This window comes from Tenrec ecaudatus, chromosome 18 (genome assembly GCF_050624435.1).
Source record: "Tenrec ecaudatus isolate mTenEca1 chromosome 18, mTenEca1.hap1, whole genome shotgun sequence".
NCBI classification, from domain to species: domain Eukaryota; kingdom Metazoa; phylum Chordata; class Mammalia; order Afrosoricida; family Tenrecidae; genus Tenrec; species Tenrec ecaudatus.
In genome coordinates, this window is record NC_134547.1 from 19,786,892 (window position 1) to 19,814,316 (window position 27,425).

Here is a 27,425-nt window from a genome sequence, read left to right on the forward strand (position 1 = left end):
TCTGACGCCAAGTGCCACTTTCGGGGAAGGGGTGGTGAGGCAGACCTAGCAGGGTCACCAAACACACTCTGTCACCCAATAATAAAGGGGTGGCAGCAGGATTTGAACCTAGGTCAGCCTGGGTCTGATAGTCATAGGGAATGGTGGCAGTACCACAATCACACCAGTCCAGACTGGAAAGGAGGGGGAGGAGTAACTGGGACCCTAGTCTACTGGACGCCAGAGCTGAAAAGTTACTCTCTTGGCATATCCCACACATGGGCCATCTCATTTAACCTTCCAGAAGTTTCCAGAACAAGGGGAATACTATGGGAAAGGAAACAGTGGAGTCTATACCGGCAGTTCTCAACCTGTGAGTCAAGACCCCTTGGGAGTTGAACGACCCTTCCACAGGGGTCGTCTAAGACCATCGGAAAACACAAATATATAATTACATATTGTTTTGTGATCAATCATTATGCTTTATGTTCAATTTGTAACAATGAAAATACATCCTGCCTATCAGATATTTATGATTCATTTAACAGCAAAATTACAGTAATGAAGTAGCAACGAAAATAATTTTATGGTTGGGGTCACCGCAACATGAGGCACTGTATTAAAGGGTCATGGCATTAGGAAAGTTGAAAATCACTGGTCTATACCAAGCTACCAATACAGCTTAAGGCAGCATTCCTATCATGGTAGTGGGTGATCTGGGTTTGTAACAGCCCCTCCCAGCAGGTGGCAGTACAGAATGCCCACGCCCACTACCCTTGGAGGCTCCTGGAGGTCTGGGCAGAAGCCTGGTGGCCTTTCTCACTCTTGCCCACAACCCCATGGGCTACCAGTGGTCCTGATGTGAGAGACGGAGCCACATTATAATCCTGGCTTGGATGCTGGAGCCCAGGGCGGAAGGCTCCTGTCCAGTTGGGTCTCTGCACCGCGGTTACTTCTTCTGCACGTGGCCACAGTCATATTTACCCCGCACGACAGTGAGCTTGACACCCGGCAGGTCCTGGGTGCGGCCGCCCTGCACCAGGACGACGTGGTGCTCCTGCAGGCTGTGGCCCTCCCCGGGGATGAAGCAGACGGCCTCCTGGCCGTTGCTGAGCCGTACCCGGCAGCACTTGCGGTTGGCAGAGTTGGGCTTCTTGGGCTTGCGCGTGAAGGTGCGCAGGACTACGCCCTTCAGCTGTGGCCGTCCCCCTGTCGGACCCAAGCTGCGGGGCGGCCGCTTCGGGGGTCCCTTGCGGTGCATCTGGTTCAGGGTGGCCATGGGGCGGGTGGCCCAGAGGCGGGGAGCCAGCGCCAGGCCTGGGGAAATAGGGCAGGGGGGCATTACTGTGCCAGCGCACTGGTGGTTTGGCCTCAGAGCAGCCCCCTAAGAGAGAACTGTCCCTTTGTGTATCTATGGGATAGACAGCCCCATCTTCCTCCAACAGAGCTGTTAGTAGATTCGAACTGCTGACCTTTCGTTAGCATGCCCGACTTGCAATCCACTGTACTAACAGGGCTCCTGGCCCTTTGGTCAGTCCCCACTCGCTACCCTCTAGGGCAGGGTAGAGCTGGACCCTGGTTTCCCCAGACTTTAGACTTGATGGGAGTAGACAGCCTCGTTACCCTGTGAAGTGACAGAACTTCATGGTTAGCAGTCCACTGCTTACCCACCAGAGGGCACTGCAAGAAACCAAACCCACTGCCATCGACTGACTTCCAACTCATAGCGACCCTCTAGGACTGGGGAGAATTGCCCCTATGGGATTCTGAGACTGTAACTCTTTCTGGGCGGAGCAAGCCTTTCGTCTTTCTCCCGTGGAGCAGCTGGTGGGTTCGAACTGCGGATCTTGCGGGTAGGTGCCAGCGCCTTTAACCACTGCGACACCTTGTGACACATAGTGGGCTGTAGAGAAATCAGACCGTTGAGCCTGTGGCGCCTTTGACCCTCGGTGAGATGGGGCCACATCTGAAACGCAATCCCAACCCAAGGAAGGTACTGAATACGTAAATATTTGCTGATGCGCTGAGTGATTTTGCCGAACTGGGACTCGCTAGGCTCCCCACGGGCCCTCGGGGTTGACTGCTTCATAAGCCCCACAATCCGCAACCCTCCCGGGCTCCACTTACCGCAGCTCAGGGACCTGTGCAGACCACTCAGGAGGCCGGACCACGACATCCTGCCGCCCTGTGTTAGGGGATGAGAGACTTAAAAAGCGGCCCTCGTGAAGCTAGGGGTCCAATTTCCTCTCAATCTAAGAAGTCCCTCTAAGGATCTCACCACAACCCCGCACGCTGCTGGCAGGACGTCTTTCTGTAAAGTTAGCCTCACTCGGAGTTGGGTCCGGGAGCCCAACCGCTCCCACCCGGGGGAGAGGGAGCACCGGAGAGCCCCAGAGAGGTAAGGAGCACCAGGGCCGCCGTCCTCACCGACCCTACCGAGGTCTGCAGACACGCTGAATCCGGTCTCTAGCCACTTCCGGAGGCGATACAGTCGGGAATTGGCTGGTTCTGCCGAGAGGGGGCGGGCTCGGGCGCCGATTGGTCAAACGTAGTGTCGATCTCGGTCATCGAGCCCCAGGGAACTGCTTTGCGGCACATCGTCCCGACCTTTCTCTCAGGAAGGGGTCCGATTGGCTCGTGTCGGGCCGCACAGCTGCTTGGCAATTGGTCTCCGGGCGGAGGGGGCGGGACCAGGGGGGAGTGTCTCTGTGCCCCTCTCCCAAGATGGCTGCGTCCATCGCGCGGCGCTTGTGGCCGTGGCTGGCTGGTCGGGGCCTCTGGTCCAGAGCAGGCCGCGCCTGCCCCGAGAACCAAAAGAGAAATTTCGCGACGGAGAAGCAGGACCGGAACCTCCTGTATGAGCACGCGCGCGAGGGCTACAGCGCGCTCCCTCAACTGGACATGGAGCGGCTCTGCGCATGCCCGGAGGCGGCCGCGCGCGCGCTGGAGTTCCGCAAGGGGGAGCTGCGGCCGGACGACCTGCCCGCCATCGTGAGTGCGCTTGCGCGGGCGGCCGGCGCGCTTGCTTAGCGGCTGCGCTTTGCGAGTGGCACGTGACGGCTTGCTGCTCTCCCTCTGGGGGCTGATTTAACGCGGGAGTTTTCGTTCTACCCAGTTTCTGTGCTAAAGATGCCTCCCGTGTCTTGGACATTCGTAATAGGCTCGTGGACAGGGCGCGCCAAAACTGAAGGCGACCAGGCTTACCCGGGGGCCAGGAAAGGAAGCGCGAGGTCGGGTGAATCTGAGGCGCAGGGGAGGCTCGCCCCCGGGCAGCGAACGTTAGAGCTTTGCACCTTCCCCACAAGTGGCAGGTCGTTAAATAGATAAGTAAATGCGTGCTTCCATCAGGAGACATTTATGGGACACCAAGGTGGCGTGGTGGTAACGTGGGACTGCAATCTCAAGGTTGGCAGTTCGACACCACTAGCTGCATCTCGGGAGAAAGACGGGGCTTTCTGCTCCAGTACAAGTTAGATCTCTCTGGAGCTAGAGTTATACCTCAGTCCTTGGCCCCGCGCGAGAAAGAATTCACGCCGAAGCATGGCTCGTGATCCAAGTGAGTTTTATGAGAGTTAGAAGAAGTTTCTGGTTTACACGGCCCCCGTAGGACTCCTCCCCACCATGCAGCCTGGCAGAACTGCTCAGCATCACAGACAAAAGTGTGTGTCTCAACTCTGGGCTCCTGCCTTTTCAAGGATTCCACAGGGAGGCTGGTGGATGTCCCCTGATCGAAGACCCCATTGGCTGAATTGAATTCACCTGGCCTAGGTGGGCCAATCCAGGTTTAGCGCCCACCCATGCCTACCGGCGGGATACCTAGACCTCTGAGCCTGTGCAGTGCGCTGCTCCTTGTTCCCGTGTTTGGCTCTCTGGGCAGGCGTTAATGGACATTCCCCATCCCTATGCTGAAACTACCTAAGATAAACAGTTAAGGTCTGGGACACTCACAGGGGCAGTTCTACCCAGTCCTCTAAGGTGGTGATGAGTCAGTATCGACGATGGCGGTGAGAAGACTAAGACAATGAATGTTGGCAATGAAACCGTTAGCAATTTCACAAGTAGAATAGCTTACGCTAGGGCCCTGTGCCAGGAATTTCCACATCATTGTAGAGTAAACCCTCCTGGGGGGGACTGAAGAGACTGGGGGTCCCCAAGTGCACCCTTTTCTACATACTGTATCTATCTTGAAATGCCAAACCAAGCCAACTGCCACCGAGTTGATTCCCACTTCCAGGAGTCTCAGACTGCAGCTTTACATGAGCCGACAGCCTCATTTTTCTCCCATGGAGTAGCCGGTGGGTTTGAACCACCAAACCTGCAATTGGCAGCCTAGTGCCTAACCCACTGCACCACCAGGGCTCCTTTATACAGATGAGGCTCATTTCATTTGGGGGACAGCCCTGTGAGGTAAGTGCCCTTATTTCCCCCATTTTTTTTTCCAGAGGGGAAATTAAGGCTCAGGGAAGTTCAGTAACGTACCAGCGCCACACAACTGGTAAGTGGCAGAGCAGGAAATTTGGAGCCCCTGCTGCCTGGCTCCAAAGTCCACACTCTGAACTCCCTGCCGTGCTAGCCGAGTTCGCTTGGTGGAAGAGAGACATGTCACATCCCATTCTAAATGTATGATTATAAGGTCCGCCAAAGGCTGTGAAGAAAAAGTGGGGGACTGCCCAAGCAGGCTGCTGAGAGGAGGTGGCATTGGACAAGGATGGCTGGGGTATGTGAGGCTTAGTTGGGAACTAGAGTGAGTGGTCCAGGTGGAGGGCCAGTGAATCCAGATGCCCGGAGGAAGGACAGTGTGCGGTTGCAGTTGATAGATCTGCAGGGAATGTAGGGAATTGCTGGAAGTTGCAGCTGCTTCATGATCCCAGCCGCGCACTGAGAGGTGGAAGGTGTGAGCCCTCTCTGGTTCCTTGGAAGAAAGGCCTGGCAGTCCGCTGATGAGAACCAGCGCTTGGCAAAGCCGTGGGGCACACAGCTGTGCTCTGGCGGTTGTGCGGTGTACATAATTTAGAGTCTCACACCGCTTCAGAAAACCCCGGGGGGTTTCATGGCCACGGGGAAGAAGTGCATTTCACATCTGGGCCTGGTACGCACCCACTCAAACTTGAAGGGAAAGTTTTGTTAACCATTCCTGGACTTCCCATGGGTGATGACACAGTCATATTTTGAAACTTGTATCCTATTTCATTTTAAAATGCTGGTTTAAAGATGTCGCATCCATGTACCCTGCTACCAGTAGATCCCAAGGAACCCGGTGGCTCTGTAGAGTACATACACATTGGGCTGCTAACTGCAAGGCCAGTAGTTCAAACCCACCGTGTGCTCCACAGGAAACGATCGAGTCTCAGAAACCCTAAGGAGGAGTGCTAGTCTGCCCTGTAGGGTGATATGAATCGAGTCGATGGCGGGGGGCTGGAATTTGGGGATCCCAGAACTTAAAAACCAATACTTAGAGTCCACAGTATGACGGGTGTGGCACGCGGCTGTGCAGGCCGTGGTTGGACATGTGCTCTGTGCTCACTGGGAGGCATGAATGCCTTTAGCGGAAGAGAAACGTAAGAGAACTTTGTCTGGATTGGGTGAGAGACGGGGGCAGGGTTCCTCTAGCACAGTGGTTCTCAATCTTCCTCAGGCCGCGACCCTTTCATACAGTTCCTCATATGGTGGGACCCCCAACCATAGATTTTTTTAACTTGAATTTTTTAATACTTCTATTGGGCCTCTTACATCTCATCACAATCGATGCATTCACCCAGTGTGCCAAGCACATTTGCACGTAAGCCGCCATCATTTTCAAAGCGTTCTCTTCCCACTGGAGCCCCTGATAGCCATAAAATTATTATTTTTGTTGTTACTTTATAACTGTAATTTTGCTACTGTTATGAATCATAGTGTAAATATCTGATGTGCGGGGGTTTATTTTCTTTGTTACAAATTGAACATAAGTAAAGCATTGTGATTAATCACAAAAATAATGTGTCATTCTATATTGTGAAATATTTATCCCTAGTGACAAATCAATGACATGTTGTCTTGAAGCATGGTGTAGCATGGGTAACAGTCTTCACACCCGGTGCTCATAGGTGGGCGTATCTGCATGTGGGCAGACCCACCTGGAGACAGGGTAGCAGTGTCTCGGTTCCTAAGACTATCAGAAATATGTGTTTTCCAATGGTCTTAGGCTATCCCTTTGAGAGGGTCATTTGACACACCCCCTCCCCCCTGAAGGGTCTCGACCCACAGGTTGAGAACCGCTGCTGTAGGAGATGACAGGCCTGGGATGAGTCAGGATCAGGATGGTGAGGAGGAGGCATCCAAGATTGAGGCCCAGGACTCTGGACTAGGGGGATTAGGAGCCCAGGAGGGCTGTCCCTGCAGAGGAGAAGAGCAGATTTAGGTGAGTGCTAAGCGTCCAGGGGACAGTAAGGGCAAGCCGTCAGGTGGGCAGCAAAGCATTCTGTGTGTGGCCTGCTCTCCTCCTTTGGCCTCATCACGCCCAGGGAGAGGGGACAGTGTGCAAACCAGTCAGAGAGGGCAAAGGAATTTTCCAAGGGATCCAGGCTCACAGGGAGTCATTGTCCCCCAGGAACTAGGAGCCGGTGGAGCAAGAGTCTCTTCTCATCTCCTTCTCCCACTGGTTTTGCAACTGGAAGATTAGCTTCCACAGTCGCCACGAGGAAGGGAGGCTGCCTCGCTCTCGGTCACCAAGACGGACGCGTGGGCCTGGCTGACAGGCTGACTTTGCACACATGTCCATCAGCATCCCAAGTTCCGTCCCTCTTTTGCTCTCCTTCCGGGATGTTGTCTTCATCAGCTCCCCTCAAAGTCCATCTTCCAGCTCAAGGGAAGTGAAAACGAGAAAGCCCAGGTTGGGGCCTTTGGCTTTAAGGGGATGACCCAGAGTCGCACTGCCAGGAGTTCGGGCCAGAATTGGGCCACACTTCACAGGTGGAGGGCACAGGTGTCCACAAGATGGCCCTCGCTTCAGACCCCAGCCCCAAACCCACGAGTCCCCAGGCCTTCTGCACTTCAGACCAAATGGCTCCAAATGTGGGCGTTATTCCCTGTCGGACCCATGATTTGCAAGCAGGAAGGACTCAGAACTCGGGAAGGTGCTCTGTGGTGACGGTTACAGTGTGAGAAAGTGACGGGTGCAAGCGGCTATAAACCAAACACAGGGACCACCATGGAGTCCTTCCAGCACCCAGCGACCTTACAGAACAGGGTGGAGCTCTCCCCGGGGGTCTCTCTTTAGCGGAGCAGAACGCCGCGCCCGCCTCTTTTCCCTGCAGAGCAGCCTGGAGGGTCTCAAACCGCTGACCTAACCCATAACCACCACACCACCAGAGGGACACAGTAACATTCAACTTAATTCCAGCTGAACATCAGGGAGTTCTGACCATCCCCCTGAAGGAACAGAAGGGGTGGGGGGCAGGGAGGCACTTCTGGCCCATCCCACCACAGGTCCTGGTGGTCAGTGAGGCCAGGTTCCAGCAGGAACGGGCAGCAGCAGCTTCACCATCTCCCCTGGAATGTCCACCCCTAGATTTCAGCGTGGCAGGAGCTGAGGAAGCTACAGGAGCAGATCCGGGACCTGGAGGAGGAGAAGGGGGCCGTGGCTGAAGCCGTGCGTGAGCTGCTGGTGAGCACGGGGCTCCTGGGAGACAGGCGCGCCAATCGTGTGGATGCTGGCATGTGGCCCTGGGGTCGACTGCTCTGAGGCTCTCCCCAGCACCCCCAGCCCGGGTCCCTGACCTGGTCTCTGAGTCTCAGTGTCCTCATCTGCAAACGAGGGTGACAGTGCCGCCAACTTCAAGAGGGGGGTTGTGAGGAGACGACTGTGCTCCTGTTGCCCTGCCTCCCCCCAGCTTTACAAATAGGGGACCCGAGTCACAGGGAGGAGGGGCCCAGCCACACCCGGGGATTCTGGCCCCTCTGTCCTGTTTAACGTTTGACCCCTCCTTTTCTCTCCTCCCTACTCTGCTTCATCCACCCCATCACCCACCACCTCGGCCTCCCTTCTGCCAGGAAAGCCAAGACAATGGGCAGGTGCAGCAGGTACGTGGGCGGGGTGGGGGTGCAGGCGGGCTCCTGTCCCCGGAGCAGGGGCAGGCAGGGAGGAGGCCTTCCCAGTCACGATTCCTTAGTGTGACAGAAAACAGTGCCAACAGGTTAAGGAAAACTAAAGACGACATTAATTCATGAACCTGAGAACTGGCTTCAGGTGCGGCTGGATCTAGGCTCATCTCCATGTCCTGGTTCTAGTTACCTTTCATTCCTAGCCCTGCTGTCTAGCACAGCTTGGGGTAGGGAGACCAGCCTCATAGATGACCACTTCCCTGATGGCTCCAGTCAGAGCCCCTGGGGGCTGAGTCTCCCCAGGCATGTCTGTCTCTCCAGCTGACCCCTGTGCCCAGGGCAGTGGGATGCTCCACGTGGGCATGCTCCCATGTGGTGGAGAGAGAAAATGCAGGGGCGGGCCAATGGACCAAGAAAACCAAACCAAAGTACCTGCCATGGAGTTGATGCAGCTCATGGGAGACCCTACAGGACAGAGTAGGACTGCCCTGTGCCGTTCCGAGACCGCAGCTCTCTACGGGAGCAGAGAGCCCCGCAGCCCAGTGTAACCACAACGCCACCAGGGCTCCAACCTCAGAGCCCATCAGTGTTTGCCCAGAGCTTCCACCTGCCTCCACCCCCAGCTGACCCCGCTTGCCCTGCCTCCAGGACCCCCAGTATCAGGCTCTGCGAGGCCGGGGCCGGGAGATCCGGAAACAGCTGACCCCCTTGTACTCCAAGGAGGCCCAGCTCAAGGAGCAGTTCTACCTGCGAGCGCTCAGGCTGCCCAACCAGACCCACCCCGACGTGGTGAGTGCCAAGCGGGCATCGGGGAGGCCGGCCACCTGGTGACACCATCCCCGTGACGCCCGCTCTCTCCTTGCAGCCGGTCGGGGATGAAAGCCAGGCCCGGGTGCTCCACGTCGTTGGAGACAAACCAGGTGGGCCACCGCCCAGGGGTGGGAGGCGGACATGCCCAGTGACCCCTGCTGGTGGGGGAGGGGCCTGCAGTCTCCTGCCCTCTGGCCTCTCGCTGCCCCTGAGGAGCAGCCCTGGGCCTTTGTTCCGTCTCTCCCTCTGTCTCTCTCCATTGGGCTTTCCTGCCCTTCTCTTCTGGGGGCACATGCACATGTGTGCACACAAATGTGTGTGCATGGGTGTTGGCGGTGAGCGTGCACATGGGGGAGCCTGTGTTTGATCCAATTTCCACCGTATTCATCTCTGTCTCTGTGTCTCTGTCTCTGCCTTTCTGTTTCCCCCTTCTCCCTACCTGCTCTCCTCTCTCTGGTTCCTTCTCTGTTTTTCTTCACATTCCCTCTCAGGCTTCCTCCTCATTTCGGATCTGGAATCCCATCTTCCACTGCCCCTTGGGTCCCCATGCCTCTCGGCTGGTTCTTTTCAGCGTCGCCATGTGTGTTTTCCGTTGGGAATTACATAACACGTGCCCCTCGTTCCTTGTTCACCTCCAGCTTTCTCCTTCCACCCCCGGGGTCACCTGGAAATCGGCGAGAAGTTGGGCATCATCCGGCAGAAGTGAGCCCCTCTCCCACCCTCCCTGCCCTGACAGCTGGCACCCAGCTCCTGCCTCGGGCTCTGCGTGGGGTGTGCAGCCGCAGAACCGCACCCTGGCATGAATATTTGATGCCCCGGCCCTGCCTCACAGCTGGGCCTCCACCCCTGGGTGTTGAGTCCCTGTCCCTCCTCCCACTCCCCCTGCCACCTGCCCCACCATGCACCCACCTGTCCGCCTGTCTCTCCCAGGCGCCTGTCCCACGTGTCTGGACACCGCTCCTATTACCTGTGCGGGGCCGGGGCGCTCTTGCAGCACGGCCTGGTTAACTTCACGCTCAGCAAACTCGTGGGCCAGGTGCGGGCCAGGAGGGGCAGGCAGCTGGGGGGATGAGGGGTGCTCTTGGTACTGGCTCTAGTACTGGGTGTGTTACTGGCAAGTCTGATTCTTAAACCAGCCTCACTGGACAGCTGACCTTGTCACCACCGTAGAGATGGGGACACGGGAGTAGCAGGAGAGTGGGCAAGGGCGAGGCCACAGCGAGTGGGCAGCCAGCCCATGCCCACTTCTGAGCCACAGCAGGACACTGCCTGTGTGCGTTTCAGGGTGTTTGGGTAGCAGGGCTAATCCCCAGGCCCAGGGCCCTTGTGAGGGCTGCCCTGGGGAGCCATGGACGGCCGTGCTCTCTCTGGGGTGAGCTGGGGCAACCTTGGGGAACAGCAGACAGGGATGTCATCGGGAGGGATACAGGGCCCTGCCTTGCTTCCCCTTGAGGGGTTGACATGTGAGGGGACAGGGAGTCCTTGGTGCTCCACAGTGCCCCTTCTACAGGCCTGAGAATGATCTTGCCCCTGCTCCTCCCCTGACCTTCTCCCCCCCACAGGGCTTCACCCCCATGACGGTGCCAGACCTCCTGCGAGGAGCCGTGTTTGTGAGTGAAGCGCTGCTGCCCTCCCGCCCTTGCTGGGAGGGGGGGTTGGTTCCTGAGACCAGACGTGGGGTGGGGGGGTTGTCAGAGGCCGGAGCCATTTAGCCCTTTCAGGGGCCCATGAGTCCCTGACCCTGACCCTTGCCACAGGAAGGCTGTGGGATGACCCCGAATGCCAGCCCTTCTCAGATTTACAACATCGACCCCTCCCGATTCGAGGACCTCCACCTGGCCGGGACAGCAGAGGTGGGGCTTGCAGGTGAGCAGTGCCGGGGCCATGGGGACCAGCGCTGCGCCCTTCCCGGGATGGGGGATTGTGGGAAGACAGCTGGGGGGACTGGGACTCCCTGCCCAGGGCAGTTCCGCAGCTTCAGGGCCAACCCAGACAGCTCTGTGAGTTGTCTACTGCAGACCGAGGGGCTGCCTTCTGCTTCCCACAGCGACAGACCCCAGCTGACCCCGCCCCGCCCCCTTTCTCCTCCCAGGCTACTTCATGGACCACACCGTGGCCTCCAGGGACCTGCCAGTAAGGTGACATCGAGCTCCCTAAGACCTAGGTCCACCAATGGTTCTCTCATCCGCTCCCCCGCCTAGCTCCCCCCTCCCTCCCACAGGATGGTATGTTCCAGCACCTGCTACCGCGCTGAGACGGACACAGCAAAGGACCCCCGGGGGCTGTACCGCGTGCACCACTTCACCAAGGTTGGTATACCCTGGGAGGGGGCAGGGGCCACCCCAACAGTCCAGGACCCCTGACCCCTGCACCCCTGTGCCACCCTGCCCAGGTGGAGATGTTTGGGGTGACTGGTCCTGGACTGGAACAGAGCGCGCAGCTGCTGGAGCACTTCCTGTCGCTTCAGATGGAAATCCTGACGGAGCTGGGCTTGCACTTCCGGTGTGGAGAGGGAGGGGAAAGGCGGGGGCAGGGCCAGCTAGGTGTAAACTGTCCACCCCTTCTGGAACCACCTCCCTGCCCCACACCCACCACGGAGCTTGCGGGGGGTGGGGGGTGTATGACAGCCTCAGCTCTCTCCTGGGGACCCCTTGTCGGCTTGGAACTGCCAGCCGTGTGGTTGGCAGCCCAACGCCTCCCCGCCATCCCCACCAGGGCTCCACAAAGGATAAGGGCGTCCCACTGCTGGACACGGAGCTCACCCCTCCTGCTGCCCCTTCCCGATCCCTGGGTGTTCCCTTCATGTGCACTGCCCCCATGTGGGGAGGGCTGGGGAGGGAGCCAGCTTCCCTGTGAGGGAGTAGCCCATCAACAACGACCGAGATGAGGGAGGTGGCCCTTTTCTGTGCCGCCCAGCACCAAGCTTGGCGCTCTCAGGGAGCCAAGAATGGCCCTGAGAGCTGGTTGCCCCAGCCACATGCCCTTTTACCTCTTGCCTGTTACCCCCTCCTCACTGGTGTGCACTGCCAAGTCTGGGAGAAAGATGGGGCTTTCCACTCCCCTCAAGAGTCCCAGGCTGTTCTACCCTGTCCCTGTGCGTTAGAACCACCCGATCCAGGGCAGCACATTTGGGCCTTGCCCGCTTTGCTGCTTCCCCCTGCTCTTCATCACCTCCATTTCTGCCTGTCTCCTCCCCCTCGACTTCCCCTATCACCTGGCCTGACAGGGTCCTGGACATGCCCACTCAGGAGCTGGGCCTGCCCGCCTACCGCAAGTTTGACATCGAAGCCTGGATGCCAGGCCGCGGGTGCTACGGAGAGGTGAGCCCCTGTCTCCAGGACCCCAGGCAGGGGGCTGCACACAGGCCCAGGAGAGAGGCCGGGACAGCCCCCACAGCTGGACCTTTGACCCCCACCACTCCCAGGTCACTAGTGCATCCAATTGCACGGACTTCCAGAGCCGCCGGCTGCACATCATGTTCCAGGCGGAAGAGGCTGGGGATCTGTGCTTTGCCCACACGGTGAGGGATGCACCCCCTCACCCACCCCCTGCCTACCCCCAGCGGCCGGCCCGGCCCAGGACCCAGTTCTGAGGGCCCTTCCCCGCCCCCCCCCAGGTGAACGCCACAGCCTGCGCAGTCCCCCGCCTCCTCATCGCCATCCTGGAGACCTTTCAACAGAAGGTGAGGGACGGGATGCCCCAGCTGAGCGGCAGGTAGGGAGACGAGGCCACGGGCATTGTTCTGAGAACTGCTTTGCCCTCAGGACGGCTCGGTCCTCGTGCCTCCCGCCCTGCAACCCTACCTGGGTATCGATCGGATCACGGCTCCCACCCACCCGCTGCTCCAGTACATCGGCCCCAACCAGCCCCGGAAGCCCACGCACCCGGGCAGCCGGGCCTGAGCTGGGGAACCACCCACGTGGCTATCAGAGGGACCGAGCTGCCTCCCGGTGCCAGTGCACCCCGATGCCTGGAACCTGCCTGACTCCAGCGTCCACCTCTCTTGACTCCCTACCTGACCCCAGAGCCAGTCAGTGAGCCCGAAGTGGGTGGTCTGGAGATGGGGGAGGGGAGCAGCCTCCCTCTCTCCCTGCTCCCCCTTTCCTGCCTCTGGCCCCATATACGAAGGAGAAAGCCCCCAATAAATGGTCAGAACAAAGGCTTATGGGTCTGTGGGCCAGTGTGGGCAGTCACTAAGAGGTGCTACCTCATCAGAAGGTGGGGGGGCATGGCTGTGACAAATGTGCCCTGCCACCCCCAGGGGACACAGAGGGTAGATCAGGTGCCAGTGCCACTAGGGAAAGGGAGAGTGCCAGGTCCTCTCTGAGCCCAGGCAGTCCCCTCCCATGGCTTCTCTGCTCCAACCCTGGTGTCCACTCCAGCCCTCAGCTGCCACCCCACTGCCCCTTCCTCAGCACAGCTCACCACCTGCCCATCACCCCAGACAGTGAGGCCAAGCACCAGCCGTGTTTTCCCCACGACTCACGCTTCCAGGCACCCCCAATCTCTGTAACCAGAGCCATCCTCTCCAGTGCTCTCCTCTCCCCTCCCCCCCCCCCGCCCACATGCAGTCCTTCAGATTATTCTCAGGGTGTGCCCACCTGTCTGTTCTACAGCCCCGCCCTGTCTCTGGTGGTGTCCTGGTTGACGTGTTGGGCCGCAGTCCAAATGGCCAGCACTTCAAAACCACCAGGCGGGCTTTCTACAGCCCTGGAATGCCACAGGGGTCACCATGTGTATGAGCGAGTCTACTGCCTCCTGGAGCGTCCAAGGGGGCTCCTGCCCGGGTCCACAACCAGTGCCCATGGAAGCCGCAATGAGAGCAAATGGCAGCTTGCACTGGGCAAAGCTGCCACGCAAGCCCACCCTGACATGTTGGAGAGCCAGGGTGGCACTGAGGACGGCGGCGCCTGACCCAGCAGGGGAAGCTAGACCTCGGATGGGAGACTGAAGAAGGATGGATACGTTTGACTCGTGGTGCTGGCGAAGCATATTGACCGTGCCCCTGCCTAGAGTAGGAACCGCTCTGGCCAGGATACTCCCTTAGAGGCAAGAGTACATACTTGGGACATGTCTGGACGACCAGTCCCTGGAGAAGGGCGGCATGCCTGGTACAGTGCAGGCATGGCTGGTGGAAAAGAGGAAGGCCCTCCAGATGGACTGACCCTGTGCCTGCCACCATGGGCTCGGGCCCAGGGACAGTTGGGAGGATGGCATAGGGGCGGGCAGTGCTCCTGTTGTGCACAGGGTCGCTGCGGGTCGGGACAACTGGACAGCACCTAGCAACAAGAACACTTTCTCTTGGACTATGGGATGGAGTAGCTCCCCGCCACTGAGTCCAGGCACCTTAGGAATCTGTGTGTCCATTTGATGCACCACGGCTGTGTGCTTCCTGTAGCAGATGTAAACCTGCCTGTGCCCCCCCTCCCCCCAAAGGCCACTCCGAGAGGGACGGAGCTCAGGCACAGGCCTGGCACACAGTCAGTGCGCAATTAAAGTTGCTGGAATGAACCCGCCAGGCAGGAATGGGACCGCTGCCGGGCACCGCCCTGAGCATAAAGGGGCTCTGGTGGTGGCGGGGGCATGGGTTGCAAATTGAGCCCACCAGCCGGTTGCAGTCTCGGAAACCCATAGGGCAGCCCCACCCTGCCCTGTAGGGTCACTATGAGTTGGAACCTACCGAGTGGAAAGGAGTGCTTTCCTGTAATGACCGTGACCCAAGCCGGGCAGGAGCTTGCTGTCCATTGACGGGAGAAACGGGTCTGCCACCCGTGGGGAGGCCTTGGTGGTGGTCACGGAGCTGCAGGAGGGACATTATCCTCACAATGTACAAGGAAAGTTGGGGGGCGGGTAACTGGTGGCTCCGTGGTTGAGTTCTTCCCTCCCCTGGCCTGGGCCCCACCAACACAGGCACTGCCACCGTGGGCTCGGGCCCAGGGACAATTGGGACAGGGGCAGCCAGGTTAAGCTGGGTTAGGAAGAAAGGCCTGGCGGTCAACTTCCCAAATCCAGCCACTGGAAACCCCCCTGCACCCTTTGGCCTGAGTGGACATCATGGAGGGGGGCGGGGCTGCAGGTAAGGAACCCGGGGCCTGTTGGGGGGACCCAGTGCGCAGAGGGGGAAAGTGCTGCTCAGACTACAGGCAAGCCAGACGCTGGCTCTGGGGGAAGCAGCCCCGCCGTCCAGCTGGGGCTCCTGCACCTCGGCTCCCATGAATAATTGAGGGTCCCCGATGAGGCGGCCGCTCCGCAGCTGTCAGCGCGCCGCGGGCAGGGAGGGGGCGGCCGTGACGTCATTTCCTGCCCCGCCGGCCCACCTGCGCGGGTTATAAGGGCTGCCCTGGCCCGCACAGCGCCGGCCGCCCAGGCAGCACTCCAGTGCGGACGCCAGCATGCCGCTCCGCGGGCCCGCCGCTGTGCTCCTGCTGCTGCTGGCGGGGCCCGGTGAGTGCCCCAGGCCTCGGCGGGTGCCCTGGGCGGGGAGGAGGGGGGTAACCTATGAGATGCTCCCTGGACTCGCATCAGCACCGAGGACAGCAATGGGGTGCCTGAGCCCAGCACCCATCCCTTCCTCCCTCCTCTGCAGCTGTGGCAGCTCCCCTGGCACCCAGGCCCTCCAAGGAGGTGGTGAGGATTGTGTGGACCCCTTGGCCCTGCCCAAGCGCACCTGGAGCCCCACCCCTCCCTGCCCAGCCGCCTCCATGACCGTGACCCTCCCCTCCCACCGAACCCTCCAATTGATCTCTCCACACCCCCCTCCGCTGCTCCCCACCTCCTTCCTCTCTGATCCTCCACCCTGCCCCCAGTTGACCCGCTGTCTGGCAGAGGTGGTCACAGAGGTGCTGACCCAGGGCCAGTCGCACAGAGGCCCCTGCATGGCGCTCCACAAAGGTACAGGAGCCCAGATCCTCTCTGAGTCTTTCCCCTGTACCCCACCACCCTCCCCCCAGAGAAAGGCCATCCCCTTCCTGTTCCCAGCTCCACGTGGGCTAGCTGGCATTTCCAGGATTCCCCCCCGGTCCCAGCCCTCTCCTAGGCCCCAGCCTCCAGATTCGGTGCACAGAGGGCTTTGCTTCCACCAGAGATGTGCGGGGCGGAGCCCCAGGGCTGTGTGTCTGCTGAGGAGAAAGGTCTGCCGGGTGAGGAGTTCAAGACTGGGAAGACCAGAAGCCAGGAGGTGAGGGAGAAGGACGAGGAGGAAGAGGAGGGAGCCGAGAGGACCCACAAGTCCGAGGTCCAGGAGCAAGCCGTCCGGGAGCAGCTCCACAGCCTGCTGCCCCAGGACGGGGAGGACGAGGGAAAGGGGCGCAGGGGGCCCCTGGAGGCCTTTGTGGACACGTGGAAGCAGCGCCAGGAGGGTGGCGGGGGCTCCCAGAAGCGGGTGGCAGAGAAGGCCAGCGACGAGGACACAGCCCAGTTTGAGGCGGAGGAGAAGGGGCTGAGGGTGCTAGGCAGGGGCCGCAGCCTGTGGCAGGGGGCCAAGGGAGGTGGGAGAGAGGGGCAGGAGGATTCGCTGCACCCCCGCCACCACCAGCAGCAGCCAGAAGCCGAGCTGGAGGAGGAGCAGAGGGGAGAGGCTGCAGAGAGGGAGGTGAGTGGACGAGGCCGCGCTGCCATCACGCCAAGGGCCTGGGGGAGTGGGAATGGGCTGCTGGGTATGAAACTAAGGGCCATTATGCACGGCCCAGAGTCACTGGGATCGGTCCCGATGAACCATGATGGCGATCATCAAGAGGGTGGCCAGCTTGGCGCCATGTGTATGTAGCCCAGTGGGCAGGCTGGCTGCTGCCAACAGTGGGCTTGGGTGGTAGATGGACACCACTGGGGCCGGGTTCAGAGAGCAAGGGTCACCGTGGTTGGTAGCAATAAGCAAAACAGCCACCCCAGCACCCACAAGTCCCACTGGACACCTTTGCTCACTGTGGGGCCCCTGTTGGCGTGAGGGTCTAGTGCGAGGCCAACGTGGCCACCGTGACAAGACTGACCCCTGTGGGGCTGCCCTTCTCAGAACTCGCATGGCCCACCCACATTCATAAGCAAACCACTGAGGCCGGTTGCCTGCCATAAAGGTGGGTACAGAGCGCCCCTCGCCTTGGGTCTCACCAGGAGCACAGCACGGAGCAGCTGAAGCAGGTGCGAGAGGAGCTGCAGAAGGCCTCCCAGCTGCTCGGGGAGGAACTTCGCAGGGAGGGCTGACCCCCCGACCTCGCTTGCTCCCTCCCTCCCTCCCAACACACCTTTCTGGCATAGGACTGTTGTCCCCTGAGACACCCCACCCCCGTCTTCACTTGGCACCCAGCTCCACTCCCCAACCGGGCAAGAGTGGATAGGTGCATCTTGAAACAGGAAGTTTCTCTGAGTTGGGTAGGGGGCTGACTCAGACCTGACTCAGGAAAAGGGACTCCCCCAGCCCCTCTAGCCACCCCCACCCCCCTTGAGTGAATAAAGCACAAAGAAAAACCCCCCTGCGTGACTGCGTGGCTCTTGACTTTTAGCAAAGCCGTTCTCAACCTGTGGGTAGAGACCAGAAGTCGCCCGATTCATCACAGTAGCAAAATGAGTGGTGAAGTAGCAATAAAAATAATGTTATGGTTCGGTGGGGGGGGGGGGGTCCCCACCACATGAGGAACTGTCTGAAAGGGTCTCGGCATGAGGAAGGTGGAGAACCCCTGCGATAGAGGGACGGGACTGCGGGCATGAACTGGAGCTCGGCGAAAGGACGCCTCTGGTGGCCAGACTTGGGATTTTATTAGGTTTGCGATCATAGTAACAATGAAACTACTCAGACAGGGGCGTCGGGAAGAGGCTCTGCGGCTGGGGTGGGAGGTATCTGGTCACGGCTCCGGCCACTGTGGACCACGATGTCGTCATATTCCTCCTGGGGACAGAGAGGGGTCAGCAGAGGGGCTCGGGTGGCTGCCACCGGACTGATGGCCCAAGATCTCGGGCTCTCCCCGAGAGCTGGGTCTTCCCTGCCCTTTCTTCTAAACCCCGGGTTCTCCCAGCACAGCTGCCTGGAGTTCTGGTCCTGCCACACCGCCCCCCAGCCCCCTGTTCCCACAGCTTCTGCTGCCTGCGGTGTGTCCTCTACCACCGCACAATTTTCAGATCCCTGTTGCTCAAAATAATGGTGGCATAGTGCTTGTGCATTGGGCTGCTAACTGCGAGGTCAGCAGTTCGAAACCACCAGGGGCCTCGGGTAGCGACTCAGGAGGAGGAGGAGGAGGAGGCTTGGCGGCTTTCTACCCCTGCACACAGTCTGGGAAACCCGCAGGGGCAGGTCTACCTTCCTCTAGGGTGGCAATGAGTCCCCATTGATTCAATGACATTTCCTTGCTCAGTGTCCCAGTCTGAGCTCTCCGAATTTTGCTCCTCAATCACTGACCTGGCTGCCCCCAGCCCCAATGCTCACTGCCCAGGAGGAACCAAGATCTGGTCCCTCACCTCCCCCATGGCTTTCACCTTCAACAGCCCCAGCCTCCACAGACCGCCACCCAGGGATCCTCAGCACAGCAAACAACCCTGGGCTCGAAGCACCACCCACTTCCTCACCTCCAGCGGCCAAGGCCCACCCCCCACCCCTAGGTCACCCAGTCCGACCCCAACTCACGCCCTCATCTCCGCTGTCACTGCTGCTGGGGCAGGGTCCAGGCTTGTCCTCCTCCTCCTCGAGCTCAGGGGCTCCGTGGGCGCGGAGAAGCCGGGGGAGAATGGGGTTGGGCCGGAGCATGGCACTGCCCAGCGGGGTACGGCCGCCATACATGCGGGCGGCGGGGTCGGCGCCCTCCTTCAGGAGAAGCTCTAGCACGTCAGGGGCCTGAGCCTCCACGGCCAAGTGCAAGGGGCTCCGGCCACAAGTGGGCTCCTGGCAAGGGGCAGGGTGTGTGTCAGAGGGCCCCGCTCACCCCAGGAGGCAGGCCTGCCCTACCCCACCAGGCTCACCGGTCTGTTGAGGTCTGCGCCGGCCACGCAGAGTAGCCGGACCATCTTGGCATCTTTGTGGACGACGGCCACGTGAAGCGGGGTGTGGCCTAGGGGCGGAGTAATGGGGTGAGGAGCCCAGGCCCCAAGAGCCAGGGCCCTAGGGTAGAATCTTGCGGCCTGGGTCCCAGAGACTGAGGGCCCAACGGTGGGGCTGGGCTCTTTAGGTCAGCGAGCTAGCCTTGGGTGGACTGAGAAGCAGGTCCCTAAGGTCCAACTCCTAGGTCCGAGTCTCTGGTCTTACTTCACCAAGGACCTGGGTCCTGAGGCACTGGGGGGGCCCCAGGTGAGTTCCGCCCATTTGTGGAGGGATCTGGTCCCGGGGGTAGCTGGGCTGAGAGGCAGGTGGGGGTGGTGGTGGAGAGGGTGTCTGACACTCACAAGACCAGGGCCCCAGGTGGGCAATCCCTAAATCCCATGTCTGTATCTCAGGACCTGGAATACCGGAGCCTCGCGGACAGCGTGGTCGCCTTGAATGCCTTGGGCCTGGGCAGCCTAGGGCTGGGACCAGCTGGGTCCCAGTAACTGGATCCTGGCAGCTCGGGGCCTGTGCATGCCAGGCCCGGGTGCCCACCCGTCTGTGGGCTTCAGCTGGGAGGAGCGGGGCTTCCTGGGCTCAATGCTCTAGGGTCCCCCGAGCCTGGCTCCTGCGCCCTCCCCTCCTGCAGCCCCTCACCCTCATAGTTTTCGGCGTCTAGCTGCAACTTCCAGTCCTCACTGCCCTCCCCTTTCTCCGAGCCAGGGCTGGGGGGAGGGGCGACAGGGGCGTGGTCGGCGTCCGGGGTGTGATCAGGACCCTGGGCGAGGTAGGTGCTGGGGGTTCCCCGGGGACACCGTGGCCGGGGCTGGAGCAGCACGCTGGCACAGGCATGTGCCCCCATGCGGCAGGCCAGGTGCAGCGCCGTGTGACCCCCGCGCTCCGCCACCAGCAGCCCGGCGCCCGCGGCGTATAACTTCTCCACGGTGGACGCTTCTCCCAGGATGGCTGCCAGGTGCAGGGCCGTCTGCGGGGGCAGAGGGCATGGAAGGGTTAGGGGGACACCCTGAACCCCACCGCCACCCTTCAATCCCAGCCCTTCAACCAACCCGTGATGGCTCACCTGGCCCAGATCATTCTGTAGGTCTAGGAATTCAGTACCAGCTGCGAAGGTCAGGAGGAAAGCCAGGAAGGGCTCGTGCTGATGAATCACCGCCAAGTGCAGTGCCCTGAGGACAAAGCATGGGGGCAGAGGGCAGAGGTCAAGGCCTCTTGGGTCCCTTCATTCTGTAAACCTGGAGCACCTATTAGGGACTAGGCTTGTGAACAGAGTTCTGAAACCTGCTGTCGGGTGGCCGGAAGGGGCAGAGAACAAAGTTATTCTTAATATACTTAAATGTATATTCAAGTAGGACTTTTGCTTGCATCCTAGGAGCCTAGTGACTTCATGGGTTACGGGTTAGACTGCTAAGGGCAAGGTCAGCAATTCAAAACCACCGGCCGCTCCACAGGAGCAAGATGAGGCTTTCCGCTGCTGGTAAGATTGATAGTCTTGGAGGCCCACAGGGGCAGTTCTACCCCGTCCTATGCACTTGCTGAGTTGGACATTGACTCCATGCCAGTGAGTTCCGTTGGTCTGGTCAGTTTGTGGCCAAGATGCAGTGGCAGGGACCACAGTTCCCTCTCATCTGAAACTACCCCCCAAAAAAAGGAGACAAAATATATGACGCCATAATCCTCATGATGCAAGAAATGGTCGTGATCCCTGAGCGATGAAAAGCATGCACGGTGAGACTGCGTCATGCTGAGAGCGTCTCCGAGCCACTGCTCACTGACACAGGAGAACCCACGTTGACTGCGTGAACTGGAGAGATGGTCCTGACAGGCATCTCGGAGACGAAGGTGTGGGGCGGGGTACCAGGACCCAAGAGCAGAGAGCTGCTCAGACAGAGGGTCCCCTGAGACCTTAGGGAGCAGTTCAACGCTGGGGTTGCCATGACTCAATCCAATCGCAGCCAACAACATTTGGAGTCCCCAGGGGTGCCGACTGCTGACGAGCGTAGCTGCTAACAGGACGGTCGGAGGTTCGAGTCCACCCGGAGACAGCTCATTAGAACAAGGGGTTGATCTGCTTCTAACCCCGTTTCTGAAAGTCTGTGTGACACAGTTCTACTCTGGCACGCAGTCACCACTGCTGGTGCGAACAACGCAGCCCGACTTACAACGGCTCTTTCACTGTCTGTGAATGGCAATGACCGCCCTTGAAAGAGGCCACAGTGGCTTTAAGTGACATACAATCCACCCTGAAACAAGGCTCAGCAGGCGTGTTCTCTGTTAAGGAGCCAATCATTTATTCTGTCAGGGCCGGATGGTTGGTATCAGTCCCAACTACGCAACTCTGTTGTGGGGGTTCCTAAGTAGCTGCAGACAAAGGAAGGCAGCTGCGCTCGATGAACACTGATGAGCATTGAAATGTGATTTAATAATAAAAAAAACCTGCTTTTCATACAATTTTCCCGTATCATAAAATATCATTGTGGGTTTTTTTTTTACCATTTAAAAGCATAAAATCCAATTCTAACTTAGTCATACAAAAATAGACAGATGAACAGATTTTGCCTACAGACTGTAGTTTGGCAACTCTTGCCTTTAATCAATAAAGTCACAAAAGGAAGAGCCGTAGCGAACCAACCAATGAGGAAGATAAAACAGAAGCATAAAAAAGATTCGATTATTCAAAAAGGACGGCAGAAAACTAGGAAAGAGTAAACAGAGAACATACAGGACAGACAGAGAATAGCAAAACAGTACATTTTATAAAAATAAGCCGCCATCCTAATAATCACACTAAATGTAAATGATCTAAACATGCAAATTAAGTGGTAAGTTTGCATAGTCAGATTGAGGGGATGAAAAAAAAGCAAAGCCTAACCATGTACTGTCTACAAGACATGCCTTTTAACTATAATGACACAAATTTAAAAAACGGTTTTTTAATAAAGACAAATCGGTTAAAAACAAAACGGCAAGAAAAAATAGAACATGCTAACACCAGTCACAAGAAAGCTAGATAATTAATCGGATATCAGAAATAGAGCCCTCAGGTCAGAGCTTCAAAACGTACAAAGCAAAACACTGATGAAATCAGAAGGAAAACGCTGCACCTTCAATACGCCCCTCTCAATAACTGGGCGGGCAGGCAGGCATGAAGCTATCAGTTGCTAGAACACTGCATGCCGCCCTGACCTGACCTTCAGAAAACACCCATCCAACAACACACCGACACATTCTGCGACTGTACCAGCAAGGCTTACCACGCCGGATCAGCATAAAACAAGGCCCACACTTTTAAATTGCTGACCAGATGAAACTGAAATTTAAAAATCACTAATAGAAAAATACCTGGAAACCCTTCTACATATTTGTAAATTAAACAATGTGGTTTTTTTTAATGATGTACTTTTAAATAACCTATGGGCCATGTCAGAAATCAAAAGAGAAACCACAACGAATATTGAATGAAATGAAAACGAAAGCACAACGTATCTGAATGGTGAGCAGGTAATTACCGGCAGGTAATTTTTAGAGCTAAACACAGGCAAAAAAGGGAAAGTTTCAAAATAATCGCCTCAGTGCTCATCTTAAGAAGTCAGAAACAGAGTAAGTTAAACCCAAAGGAAGAAGAAAAGAAATAGTAAAGATCAGAAGAGAAATCAATGACATAAAAAGCAGTTTAACAATATAGAGACTCAATGAAACCAGAACGTAGTCAGTTGAAAGGATAACCACTTATTCAGTGTCTCGCGAGGGTCGCTAGGAGCTGGCATCGAACTCGATGGCTGGGGGCTTTGAGTACGGGCCAGTAAAGAAGACCGAGGACGAACGGAAGCACTTGAACTGTGGTGCGGGCGAAGAATACTGAGAGTCCCGTGGACTGCCAGAAGGGCAAACAAATCTGTCTTGGAGAAAGCACAGCCACCAGATCCCTTACAAGCGAGGATGGTGAGCACTTCATCTTCCGTCCTTTGCACAGGCTACCAGGAGGGGCCGGTCTCTGGGGAAGACCGCTCGAGTTGGCTAACGCAGAAGTCCCGTGCGGAAAAAAGGAGGCCGCTTGGACAAACTGGCCTCACCCCGTGGCTACACACGTAACAAGAGATGGGAGGATGGCGAACGCCCGGGGCTGCTTCGATCTGCTGCCACGAGGCTGAACCAACTCGATGGCGCCTCACATAGGGCACGGAGCCCTGGTGGCATAGTAGGTTATGCATTCACGAGGGTCCTGAGCCCCAGGTCAGCAGTTCGAAACCAGCAGCCACTCTGTGGGTAAAAGAGGAAGTTCTCTACTCCTGTGAAGATTTAGTCTCAGAAACCCGTGGGGCAGTTCGACTTTGTCCTATAGGATCACTGTGGGTTGGAATCCACTAGATGGCAGTGGGTCAAGGAGGAACCCTGGTGGCACCATGAGTTAAGCGCTGGGCTGCTAACAGCAAGGTCAGTGGTTCGAGCCTTTCCTCTGCTCCATGAGTGAAAGGTTATGGTCTGGTCATCACACAGCTGGATCGTCTTGGAAACTCGACGGAGCACGCTGACCTAGAAAGGTTCCCATGAGTCAGAACTGAGTGGACGGCAGTGAGTTAATGTTGACGTTCCAGGTCAAGGAGAAGAAAACTCTGGCAATATACTTCTGAGAAATTCTACCCTGACATGTGGGGTCACCAGGGGTTGGTACTGACGTGAAGTCCACAGGCTGGGGTATGAGTCAAGGAGACAGCCATGGTACAGAGAGGGCTAAGGTGCTAACAGAAAAAGAGGTCCGGGGCCACCTGAGAGGAGCTAGGAAGAAAGGCCTGGAGAGCTACTTCTCAAATGTCAGTCCCGGAAAACCCTGTGAAGCCCAGTCTACTTTGATCCGCATGGTGGTGTCACGAGACAGAATGGCTTCCACGGGGAATCGTTGCTTGCTACGAGTGGGTCATGCACTGTTCAAGTCACTGGGGATACAGCAAGAAACACAGATCAAAAACCTCAGGCCTGGCTATTCCCTCTGCCTGGAATTCAGAGAGCCACTTGGCTCATTTTCCTGCTATTGCTCCAAAACACTTGCCATCTTCTGACACCAAGCCACTGCCGTGGAGTCCACCCAAGTCATAGCAACCCTCGAAGAGACAAGGGGCACGGCTCTCTGGGTCTTCTAAGGCAGTGGGTCTCCACAGACGCAGCCAGCTTCACCTGGCTCGCCCAGAACAGCTGGTGGGTTGGAGATGCCCACACGGTGGCTAGCAGGCCAGCGCATCCCCTACTCCCCCACCCCCACGGGGGCTGCGCCTGGGCCCCCAGCCACAACATGGCCATTGACCATCTCCCAGAACCGGGCTTGCTGTCTGTCATCGATTTCCTCTCTGCGTCTCTGCCTTTTCTTCCCTTGCTTTCTGTTCTGCATCGTTGTTGTTTCTGAGAAACACAGTGGACACTCGGAAATCAAAATCTAGGATCATACATCATGACCGTGTGTTTCCTCTCTGTTTATGTCTGTGCTTTCTGTCTAATCTTTTTTTTTAATAATTAAATCATTTTATTGGGGCTTGTACAACTCTTACCACAATCCATACATACATACATACATTGTGTCAAGCACTTTTGCACATTTGTTGCCATCATCATTCTCAAACATTTGCTTTCTACTTGAGTCCTTGGTACCAGCTCTTCATTTGCCCCCTCCCTCCTCCCACCCTCATGAACCCTTGATAATTTATAAATTGTTATTATTTTGTCACATCTTACACCATCCAAGTCTCCCTTTACCCACTTCTCCGCTGTCAGTCCCCTAGGGAGAAAGTTATATGTAGATCCTTGTAATCTGTTCCTCCTTGCTCCCTCACCAGTATTGCCACTCTCACCACTGGTCCTGAAGGGATCATCTGTCCTGCATTCCCTGTGTTTCCAGTTCCTATCTGTACCTGTGTACATCTTCCTGTCCAGCCAGATTTGTAGGGTAGAATTGGGATCATGATAGTGTGGGGGGAGGAAGCATTCAAGAACTAGAGGAAAGTTGTATGTTTCATCATTGCTACACTGCACGCTGACTGGCTCGTCTCTTCCCTGAGACCCTTCTGCAAGGGGATGTCCAATTGCCCACAGATGGGCCCTGGGTCCCTACTCTGAACTCCCCCTCATTCACAATGCTGTGATTTCTTTGGTCTTTGATGCCTGATACCTGATCCCTTCGACGTCTTGTGATCTCACAGGCTGCTGTGCTTCTTCCAAGTGGGCTTTGTTGTTTCTCAACTAGATGGCCCCTTGTTTATCTTCAAGCCTTTCTGTCTAATCCTCAAACCAGCCTCCCACCCCACCTCCACAAGAGTGTGGTCCACGAAGACATAGCTTTGGTCTGCCTGCTTCAGAGCTTTGCTGGCAGGTGCTGTTGAGTCGTTGCCAACGCATCGCACCCCATACAACTAAACAAATCACGGCCTGGTCCTGTGCCATCTTCTCAAGAGCATTAATATCAAAAAAATAATTTATAAGTAAACAAGGGATCATGAGGGAGAGAAGATGAGGGGGAATGAGCTGATACCAAGGGCTCAAGTAGAAAGTGTTTTGAAAATGATGAGGGAAACATGTATAAATGTGCTTGACATAATAGATGGATGGATGGATTATGATAAGAGCTGTAAAAGCCCTCAATAAATTTTTTTTAAAGAGCATTGTAAAGACAAACTGAGACAAGGACGAGTGAGAGGAAAATGAGGCGTAGGGAGACGGACAAAGATAGTTGACAGGACAAAGGGAGAGCAGAAACAGAAGTAGCTGTGTTAGGAGGGAGCTCCCAGGCAAAGCTCCATGGACTAGCAAGTAGCCCAGGGGAATCACAAGCTCCTGTCCCAGGGCTGGGACTTTTAAGGAAAGGGGGGAGGGGGGGAGCAGGGGGAGATCCAAGTGCTGCAGCAGCAAGGTTTATGGCCCAGGATGTCAGCAGTGAGGTTTATGGCCCAGGATGCAGTTTATCAGCTCTGGCAGGCAGGCCAACTGGCTCTCAAGGAGTCAGGCATCCTTTTCCGGTCTCCTCATTTCAGGGGGGGCAGCTGCTGACCTCCGGGGACGTGCAGGAAGCGGGCCCCCGGCCTGTTTTAGCTTAGTCCATACAAGCATTAATATTAGCCAGGCATATGGTCCCACCCACTGACATTGAATAAGGAAGACGGAAGAAAAAAATCGATGTGGTGCTGGTGAAAGAGACTGAAAGCACGGCACTGCCAAAAGAACAGACAAATCTTGGGACACGTCTTAGAAGACGTACAGCCAGAATGCTCCTGAGAGGCAAGGATGGCGAGACTTCATCTCACCGACGTTGGACATGTTGCCAGGAGAGACCAGTCCCTAGAAAAGGTGATCTTGCTGGGTCAAGTAGAAAGGCAACCAACAAACACAGGCCATCGACAAGGGGGATTGGCAAGTGAACAATGAGGAGACTGGCGCAGGGCCGGGCAGTGTTCCCTTTTGTCGCTGTGAGCCAGAAACAACTCTATGGCATTGAACTACAACTGCCACTGAGTGGCTTGGGTCACGCAGTGAGATTTCCAAACTGTAACTCTTTAGGGGAGCAGCTTCATCTTGTTCCCGGAGGGGAGCAGCTTCATCTTGTTCCCGGAGGGAAGCGAACGGGTTGGACCTGGTGCTCAGCAGTCCCAGCCCTGGGACCAGGTTCAATAACGATTTGTCAAACAGATGCCTCTCATCCTCTCTCTGAATGGAAGAGCTGAACATCAGTGATCAGAAGGCAGGGTCCGAAAAGGGGCCAAGTATACATGCAGAGATCAAAGTCTAGGCTCATACATCATGAAGGGTCAAAGACCATGTCGGGAGCTTAGAGGGTCAGGGGGAGCCAAGTGAGATTTCTAAGAAAGGTCTTGGGCCCAAAGGATGTTTCATTGGGCTTTGGCATGAGAATCAAGAGATCAATAAAGAAGAGGCAGACATTAATGGGTTAAAATAAACCTAAAAGAGAACCTATTGGGTTCAGATCAAAGTTGGAAATGGGGTTGATTTACCAAAGATTAGGACTTGGGGCACGGGGGTCAGGAACTCCAGGATCGAAGTCAGATTCTGGGGTGAAGGCTAGGAAGCCGGAGCATGCCACGAAAGCATCGGGTAAAGCCTATCTTATCCTGGGGGCCGGCTAGCGAGTCGTAAGGTTCACTCACGTGTCCCCATCCTCCGTGACGTAGCCGAAGACGAGGGGCACCCAGGACAGCCCCGGGCCCAGCTCTGTGCCCAGCCCCGGTCCTCCGGGGGCCGCCGCGTCCGGACCCAGCGAGCCCAAGCCGCTGTCGCACCACTCGTCGGCATCTGTGGCTTTCCCCAAGCACGCCACCCCGGCCATGGCCCCCACTGCCTCCGGGGCCCCCAGAGGCCGCCCGCCAGCCAGCCTGATGCTGGGCTCTGCCGGGATCCCTGGCGCTTCCGCCTGCGGGGAATTCCCCCACACGCCCCCTTATTGTGGCCAATGAAAATTAGCTAAATCGCTTTTACCCCGCCCCCTATCGCTCTAGAACCAATCAGAATGTTCGCACGAACTACAGCGCTTGACCCAGTC

The 27,425-nt window shown here is 57.2% G+C and overlaps 4 protein-coding genes across 6 annotated transcripts; 2 read left to right on the top strand and 2 right to left on the bottom strand.

The window, feature by feature from the left end:
- Positions 1–443: 443 nt before the first annotated feature.
- MRPS12 (mitochondrial ribosomal protein S12) lies at positions 444–2,461 on the bottom strand. Of its 3 annotated transcripts, none has more exons than XM_075536189.1 (3): positions 2,416–2,461; positions 2,107–2,164; positions 444–1,296 (listed from the first exon to the last, which is right to left on the bottom strand). In XM_075536189.1, exons 2-3 carry the CDS (start codon positions 2,153–2,155, stop codon positions 929–931), a joined length of 417 nt encoding a protein of 138 aa, XP_075392304.1. In that variant the 5' UTR covers positions 2,156–2,164; positions 2,416–2,461; the 3' UTR covers positions 444–928. The 3 variants fall into 3 exon arrangements, with proteins under 3 accessions (XP_075392304.1, XP_075392303.1, XP_075392302.1); XM_075536188.1 differs by having other exon boundaries at positions 2,258–2,434; XM_075536187.1 differs by having other exon boundaries at positions 2,107–2,434.
- A 204-nt stretch (positions 2,462–2,665) lies between these two features.
- On the top strand, positions 2,666–13,405 carry SARS2 (seryl-tRNA synthetase 2, mitochondrial). Its single transcript, XM_075536184.1, has 16 exons — positions 2,666–2,970; positions 7,529–7,624; positions 8,011–8,040; positions 8,710–8,850; positions 8,927–8,981; positions 9,510–9,573; positions 9,802–9,907; positions 10,434–10,481; positions 10,629–10,737; positions 10,964–11,009; positions 11,093–11,180; positions 11,264–11,373; positions 12,098–12,191; positions 12,296–12,391; positions 12,488–12,553; positions 12,636–13,405. Exons 1-16 carry the CDS (start codon positions 2,704–2,706, stop codon positions 12,771–12,773), a joined length of 1,554 nt encoding a protein of 517 aa, XP_075392299.1. The 5' UTR covers positions 2,666–2,703; the 3' UTR covers positions 12,774–13,405.
- A 1,768-nt stretch (positions 13,406–15,173) lies between these two features.
- Positions 15,174–17,211, top strand: CCER2 (coiled-coil glutamate rich protein 2). Its single transcript, XM_075537456.1, has 5 exons — positions 15,174–15,315; positions 15,458–15,498; positions 15,678–15,762; positions 15,954–16,462; positions 16,978–17,211. The coding sequence occupies exons 1-5, from the start codon at positions 15,264–15,266 to the stop codon at positions 17,065–17,067; spliced, it is 777 nt and encodes a 258-aa protein (XP_075393571.1). The 5' UTR covers positions 15,174–15,263; the 3' UTR covers positions 17,068–17,211.
- A 382-nt stretch (positions 17,212–17,593) lies between these two features.
- Positions 17,594–27,308, bottom strand: NFKBIB (NFKB inhibitor beta). The gene is made up of 6 exons (XM_075537192.1): positions 27,034–27,308; positions 19,953–20,058; positions 19,529–19,856; positions 18,814–18,902; positions 18,482–18,736; positions 17,594–17,749 (listed from the first exon to the last, which is right to left on the bottom strand). The coding sequence occupies exons 1-6, from the start codon at positions 27,210–27,212 to the stop codon at positions 17,654–17,656; spliced, it is 1,053 nt and encodes a 350-aa protein (XP_075393307.1). The 5' UTR covers positions 27,213–27,308; the 3' UTR covers positions 17,594–17,653.
- Between the last annotated feature and the right edge of the window lie 117 nt (positions 27,309–27,425).